Raw genomic sequence first — 8,057 nt, 5'->3', positions numbered from 1 at the left:
TTTAATTTATAAAGTTTTATTTTGAAGTCAATAACAATTGGCCGAAGCCAGAGCCAATGGTGAAAGTCTTTGCACGAAGAGACCCCGCCCCATTTTGGAGGTTCTGCCCACTTTTGGAGTTCACGCCCCATTTTGGAGATCTCCGGTCTGCAGTTATACCCTTCTCGTTTTGTCTGCACCCTTTCCCTCTTTTCACAACTTCCACTAGGGCTTCATGGCCCGTGCGTGGGCGGAGAGAGGGAGCAGGGGCACAGAGAGGCTTTTTTAGCATCACACTGGGGCTGTTCATAGCCTCAGCTGGAAAGCCATTATAATGGCTGATAGAGAGGCAGAGCCTTTCACTTTCTGAATCTTAAAGAATGCCCAAGAGCTCCGGCAGATTTTGAGCTGGAATAGGGAAAGAAGTGCAATAAAGGATTTCACAAAAGAAATACAGAAAACACAGTAAAACACTCCAAATGACTGTAAAAATGTGAGGTGTACTGTATCTATAAAATAATTATGAATCAAAAGTATAATAGAATGAAAAGAGCCAAACGGAGAATAAAAGTAAAATCAGAAACATCAATAATAAAGTTATACTATGTCTGAGTTATTAATCTGAAGCAATGTGAAATGATGCTTTGGTTTATATATAATATAAAAAGTGATATTGTAAAATATTATTACCATTTAAAATAGTTGTTTTCTATTTCAGTATATTTTAAAGTGCAATTTATTACAATATGCTATTTTGACACTTAAGAACCATCTCTTATAATTATCAGGGCTGAATACAGTTGTGCTACTTAATATTTTTGAAAAAAACGGTGATAATTGTATTTCAGGATTCTTTGATGAATAGAAAGTTCAAAAGAACAGCAAAAAGAACAGCATCTATTTGAAATATATATCTTTTGTAACAATGTAAAAGCCTTTACTGCCACTTTTGATCAATTTAATGTATCCTTGATCAAAAATAATTAATTTCTTTGAAAAAGCTCTTACTGACCCTAAACTTTTAAACAGTTGCATATATACACACATACTCATAATAAATATAGAATGTGTTGTTTACAGTAGTTCTGTATTACTTGTGTGGGTTTTTAATATAAGAACCAATACGAGGAACTAAAGCCATATGTTATCTGTGTTTGGAAGTACAGGCTTGGATGACTTAAGTAGTTTTTTTTTTTTTTTTTTACATGCAAAATACAATTTTAACTTGATGAATAAGGAGCTTCAACTCTTCTCTAATAGTGACAAGGCAACTTTGGACCTTTTTTATCACTATATAGACAGCACATAGTAAGATGCAAGAGCTTGAAAAGGAAAAGGAAGGAGCTAACATCAGCCTGACATCAGAGGCGGTTACAGAACATCAGTCAGGACAGTGCTTATGGGATTTACATTTAAAACACTATGTAAGGCTGAGGGAGAAAGCTTCTGAAATAATCATGTACGTTCATAAAAACATGAAAATATCATAAACAGACATGGTCACTGGAACATGTGTACTGGAATTTAACATAGATACAAGTTTCCATTCCGTATAAATATGGTAAATGAGAAGAGACACAATATCGAATGTGAGAGGTCACAGGTTTTGATCAGGAGCAGATATTATACTGACCTTTTGCTCCATACACAGAAAGTTGCCAAGTTCCTCTGCGGTCAGGTGATCCTTCTTCTCACTGAAACACATGAGCAGCAGATAGAGGTCTCGCCTTAACGACATCATCTTATAGAAGACAGTGAACTCCTCAAACGTCAGTGTGCCCTGTTGGTCATCAGTGTCTGCTTCCTGTGAACACATGCAGAGAAAGAGCAAAGATACATAATGGGTTTCAAAGAGAAAATATCCTTAATATGCCTTTACTATCATTATGCATAAAAGGAAGATTACATTAAAACATAAAATAAAAATTGTCTCTTCATGCCTGTTCTATGACAATAGTATAAACTGACCTTTTTGAATAACAGTCTAAGTTTAAGTGAAAATTCTTCATTTTGTCATCTGTATTTAACTCCCTTTCTGCACAATTCTCCCTCTCTTTTACTGTCAAAAGTACTACCGCTTAGTATTAGCTCAAATTCAATGTCTTCCAAGTAAACTGAAGCAAAAACAGAGATACAGCTTTAATCATAAGGTGTTATATAGAACACAATGGTGTTAGCACAGCTCTACTGAACAAATAGTACAAAGAAAACAATGTGATATTTAAAATTATAATTTGTACTTTGCCTTGAGGGAACAGCCTGAGCCTGATTAAATCACACTTTCTACAAAGCAATGGAAATACTGACTGAATTTCACGAGACTTATCAACACCATCGATACCACGATTACCATCGATTTACATTAAAAGGACAGTTGACCCCCAAAAATTATCTTATTATCTATTCACCCTCATGCCTTTCTTTTCTTAAATGAACATAAACAAAGAAATTTAGAAAAATCTTTGTAAGTTTACATAATGCAAGTGAATAGGTTCCCAAATAGTGAAGCTAGAAAAAGCTACATCATTACAGTAATCCATACAACTACCAGCATATGAATCAATATCTTCTGAAGGGAAACAAGAGGAGTGTGAAAGAAAAATACTAATTTTGAACTTTTTTAACAGTAAACCATCACTTCAACCAGTCAACTGACGTACATGGATTTACTAGAGAGTCGAGTGTGCATTTGACGTAAGTGAGCTTCAGATTGTGTTTAATGGACTCACAGAGACTTATTATATTACTAAAAATCTTCATTTGCATTCCTCTGAAGAAATAAAGTCACATTTGATGACTTCCACTGTTCCAATCTTCCCCACATACCTGGAACATCTGTTTGACTTTTCTGCGAGGCAAGTTGACGTTCAACTTGTGTAAAAGCTGGTAGATCTCTTCAATGTTCAGAAGACCATCTCCATTCTTATCAGCCTCCTCGAAGGTCTGCTTCATCCACTTACATCAAGGTTAAGAGAAAAGACCACCAGAGAAAAAGCTGGACAATGAAGCCACAGAATAAAGTTACACTGACATTTATCTTGATCAAAAGATTTTCAGGATAGCAAGTTTAAACAGAAAAAGTTCATCGCAAAATGAAAAATGTGTATGCTTCTGTCTCTCTAAAAGAAACCTTATTGGGAACATTATTATCTGTATTACTTTTCTGCCTGTGAACATCAGGAATGGATGAGCTCATCCTTCTCTCTTCTCAGAGCTGTAACACAATTAGCTCCAATGCACAACTGAGAGAATCCCATAGCTGACAAACACACAGTACGGACACACAAATTTAATTGTGCAAGTGTGGACTTTCATAGATTTTTCATGAAAAAAAAACAGCCATCCTGACAGTTGAAATAAGTAAAGCTCTGTTTTAATGCATCAGCCCATCTGTTGAGTGCAATTGGGCTGCTTTATTTGTCTCGTAAAGTGAAAAGATCTTGAGTTATGAGATGTTGAAAACAAAGAGCTGGATCTCAATCCGCTTAGAGGGCAAATGCATGATATGCAAGACATTTTTGTGTGGATAATAAGTTTCTTTATGCAATACTGTATGTAATTTTGATACATTTGCTAGGATATCTGCAAATGTGTGTGTATATGGGTACGGAGGAATATTTTTCTCTATGCGTGATCAGTAGTGAGAAGCTGTCATGAAATAGATCATCTATACTGTGAAAGAAGAGATGTCTTGTTTTATGAAGTATGACAGTTGGCAGAGAGCCTTGATGGATGTAATTACAGGCAGGAAAGAGGCAGTGCTTCTGTGACTGAAAGGAAAACAGTGAGGCTACTTGGAAGGGTCTGCAGACAAGGGACAGACTTTGAAAGTCATCCAAATATAGCGGTCGATTCAGGTAACAGCGGCGCAATTAGGAGGCTAATCAGAGGGGCATTAACATTTAACCAGAGCTGTACGAAGCAGAATATCTATTTTATATTACATGTCATTTAATGTCTTGTACAGCGGGTGTGAGTGGGTAAATTTCTGACTGGCAGTCTGAAGACACTTTAAAGTCTTAAAAGACTTTAGTCTGCTCTCTTCTGCTTGTCTGGTTCTCCATGATTATGTTTTTAAAACAAAGGGCACTGGAATCACTGTCTCTTTATGCACAATAAAACGGGTCACAGTTGAACTGGCGTCTAGATTGAAACCATAAGTGAAATTACAAACGACCATATGCTGTGTTTCTACTGTTATGGCAGATTATAATGACTGCCACCTGATGACTCACGCCTCTTTAATGAGAATAACAGACATAAACATAAGGGAGGAGAGGATGAGCAGCTCTGGCTTTTTATCTCCTCTTCCTCTAAGGCAGGTCCTTTCATGTGAGTCTGTGCTTCTGTAAGAACTCCCTGCAGAGGAAGACTCCCTGAAGCAGTGAACTGCTCACAGGCAGACTGACTCAAAGAGTTCATGCTATCTCCCTCTTTGTACATCTCTCTCTTTTGTAAATCGGTCTAAATCAATCAGTCAAAATCGATCACAAATCCTTCTTTTCCTCTCTGCCTCCATCTAGTTATCCAATAATGTATGCAACTCCTCATGCAAACCATTAAATTAAGACAAACAACTGGAAACAGTGGAGGACCCTGCACATCAAAAAGTGATGCTAAAAGGATACCGCTGTGCATCGAAAAATAATGCTAAAGGGGTACCTTGACTGTCAAAAAGCCACGCCAAGGGGTCCTGACCAAGCGTCAATATGTGATCAGCATGTCTGTATGATTTCTGAAGAATCATGTGCTGAAAATTCACTGCCATCACTAGGGTTGGGTATGTTTTTTTTGTTTTTTTTACCGATACCGGTGCCAAATCGATACTTTTAAAACGGTTCCAGTGCCTAAACGGTGCCTGACCCGATACTTATTAAAAAAATAAAAAATAAATAAATAAAAATTCCCCCAAAATGATGGATTGGGCATTAGCACTATAAACACATGATGTCTGTTGCATTTTCTCAGTCGGGAAATTATTTTTCACATGCGGTGCCGGTGATGATGCTTCTTACGTCCATTTCGGAGAACCGGAGGACAAATATTTCAATCGATCGCTCAGACATAGCACCGAAATTAGGGACTGAAATCTGCGTTCTGCCCTCGCACAGAAAATTCACATATCCAGTCACAGAAGTAGCAACTCACCACCCTCCAGGAAATCCCTTATATGGACAAAGGCATGCTACTATAGCTGTAACTGAGTAAACAGAACATATAAACCTTTTGGATGATAAAACAAAGACAATAAACACTCGACTACGATAATATAGTTTATCTGTGTTATTCAAGCCATCTCTGGTATTTTCATAATAATTAAGTATATTTATAATCCGTTGCTAATCGATGTATTATTTTTATACATAGGTACTGGTGCCATATTGGTACCGGGTTTCGGTACCCAACCCTAGCCATCACACGCATAAATTACATTTTAAAATACATAAAAATGTTTTAAATGTTTTACATTTTAATAATATTTCACAATATTACTGTTTTTACTGCATTTCATGATCAAATAAATGCAGTATTGGTGAGCACAAGAAACCTCTTCCAAAAGCATTAAAAAGTGTTACTGGCCTGCAACTTTTGAACGGTAGTGTCTACAATTGCAAATATGCATTTATTGCATGGAAAAGAGCAGTGTGAACATTTCTCAAAACATCTCTTTTTTTGTGCTCCCCTGAAGAAACAACATGAAGAGTAGTAAATGATTACTGTAATAAATTTGTCCATCCATCCATCCATCTTGCAGTAAAGGATATTGGTCATGTGTGCGCTGTCTCTTAGCTAGCGAATCTTCATCACTGATACCGGCCATCAGATATCGGAGTCCAGTCACCCATGTCCTCGCTTCCTCTGAATTAGAGGTGACCAAGTCCAGGGATTCCATTTGATTGCCATGGTAAATAGTGAAACAACAACTTGGATCAAAGGTACCTTCTGCATGGCGATGGAAAATGTCAGACTGACGACCTTCTGTGACCTTGTAGAGTGAGTCGATGGTGACTGGAAGGGAGAGAGAAAAGAGAACATGATCTTTGAACCCCTGAAACAATGAGCCACTAGCTATGGATGACCAGCACGCAGAGATACATTCATTAGCAAAAGCCTTGCCAGCAGCGATCTGACCCACATTACTCCACTACAATAAAATATTTCCTTGGGTGAAGAGTTCAATTTAAAATGAAATGAATAGAAACTGAAGTGGAAATGGTGTGTTAATGATACTTATCTGATTCTGTAACTGAATGAACAATTATTTGGAGTAGCAATATCTGACAGTTATCACCCCTACTTCCCCATCTTCCTTATGTTTGTCTCTCTTTTCACTTTTAAAGCATTGAAGCATAACAATATGTAATTAGATTTCAGCACTATTTCCTCCCTTATGCCTTTTGCTCTCTGTTGCTCTCATTATTCATCACTCTTTCTTTGGTTTCCCATAAGGGAACCTAGGCTTTAGTGTTGGCTGCCGAGTGTTTGTTGTGTTGCTTTACATTTGCTTTGCACAATTCTTGACAGCCTCTGCAGGCACTGTGTGCTTTCTGTCCACTTCAGTCTTATCAACATCTAAACCCAAACCAGCCTCTGAATCTTTCAGCAATCTCCTTTCAAAGGGATATTTATTTTTTACACAACCACATGTCATTTCAAACTAGTATGCTGTTATTATTTTGATGGAATACAAAAGTAGAATTTCTGCAGAAATGTCACGCAACTCTTGCCATACAATGACAGTCCATAGTGTCCACAGCTGTCAAGCTTCATAAGTACAAGAAGAAGAAAAAAACAACAAAAGAGAAAAGCACCATAAAAATGTCATAAAACCACTTTTGTATCTTTATTCTAAGTCTTCTGAAACTATATAGCTTTTTGTGAGGAACAGGAACTGATAATAAACCATTATTTCACCCCTAATGAAGCAAAAATGGCTTTTCAATGTCATGAACACCAAAACCATCATTGACACACTCGTGTAAAGTAAGAAAGATTAACCGTTAATAATGAATTCAATAGTAGTTTAATTCAATAAAAATTCTGTCATCATTAATTCTCTTTTGTACGGAAGAGGATTAGGGCCAAGCAATAATAAAAATAATAAAACCATCTCGAGATTAAAGTCATTATAATATGAGATTAAATCCGTTAAATTTCAAGAAAAATTTCGAAATAAAATGTTGATTCAACTCACTAAATTTCGAGAATATAGTCGTTATGTTTCGAGATAAAACTCGTTAAATTTCGAGAAAAAAAGTCGAGATAAAATGTTGAGAATAAAGTCATTAAATTGCGAGAAAAATACTTGTTAAATTTAGAGAAAAATGTCAAAATAAAATGTTGAGAATAAAATAATTTATACTTTCATTACTAATTTTTAAAAAGTTGTGTTGCGAGAAAAAAAACTCAAGAATAAACACACTCATGTCATTCATTTCATCTCGTTGGACAAAGTCAAACAGCGTCTGCAGTGGTGCAGGTTGGAGAGTAGCGCTCTAAAATCTTTGGATTTTGCTGTTAAGTAAACTGTCATATTAACAGAAATCTTAAAAAATACAGCTCCGGGTAATCCGCGACAGACACCAAAAGTTTCTCCTCCATCATAGCAGTCTCCGGACTTTCTAAGCAACGGTAAACGTTCGTCACCACAACGGAAGGCCTGCCTCTCCGTTCATTCGATTGGACAATATGGTTTTCTACGGAGGTTTAAAAGCGCTTAAAGAGAGACTTTGCGCATTGCATTCATATTCTGCTGTTCTGTGGCCACGGATTTGCGGGTCTTGTCCTTTTCTCCTACAGATGACTTGCAGGACCCTGTATGTTATAGTACTAAATTAGTTTTAATCATTTAACCACCACAGAGTCTTGTCTCCATTGGCAACACGCACAATCCGTGTGGATTGCAAGTAGCTGAGAGTGCAAGCGGTGATTGCAAGTGACTTCGTGATTTAGTTTCTTTTTGTCTTGTCTTCACCACCTAGCTACTTGTGTAAAATGTTGAGAGATTCAATTAAAAAAATAATTAATCAATTAAATAAAATTTTAAAAAGACTGCAAGTGACGTCACTCGCGGAAGT

The 8,057-nt window shown here is 36.7% G+C and overlaps 1 protein-coding gene across 1 annotated transcript in view; it reads right to left on the bottom strand.

Annotated features, from left to right (window-relative positions):
* Positions 1–8,057, bottom strand: part of LOC107711761 (1-phosphatidylinositol 4,5-bisphosphate phosphodiesterase eta-1-like) — a gene marked incomplete at its 3' end in the record, with an annotated part of 86,721 nt that overhangs the window by 24,808 nt on the left and 53,856 nt on the right. The window contains exons 4-6 of the mRNA XM_016516809.1: positions 5,745–5,988; positions 2,806–2,935; positions 1,613–1,783 (exon numbers count right to left, since the gene is read on the bottom strand). Of these exons, the coding sequence (XP_016372295.1) occupies positions 1,613–1,783; positions 2,806–2,935; positions 5,745–5,988 (545 nt within the window). The remainder of the gene's footprint in view (positions 1–1,612; positions 1,784–2,805; positions 2,936–5,744; positions 5,989–8,057) is intronic.

Source organism: Sinocyclocheilus rhinocerous, unplaced genomic scaffold, assembly GCF_001515625.1.
Source record: "Sinocyclocheilus rhinocerous isolate Xijiao unplaced genomic scaffold, SAMN03320098_v1.1 scaffold778, whole genome shotgun sequence".
Classification (NCBI taxonomy): Eukaryota; Metazoa; Chordata; class Actinopteri; order Cypriniformes; family Cyprinidae; genus Sinocyclocheilus; species Sinocyclocheilus rhinocerous.
Note: the sequence above shows the minus strand (reverse complement) of the source record. Positions and strands in the feature narration are given on the sequence as shown.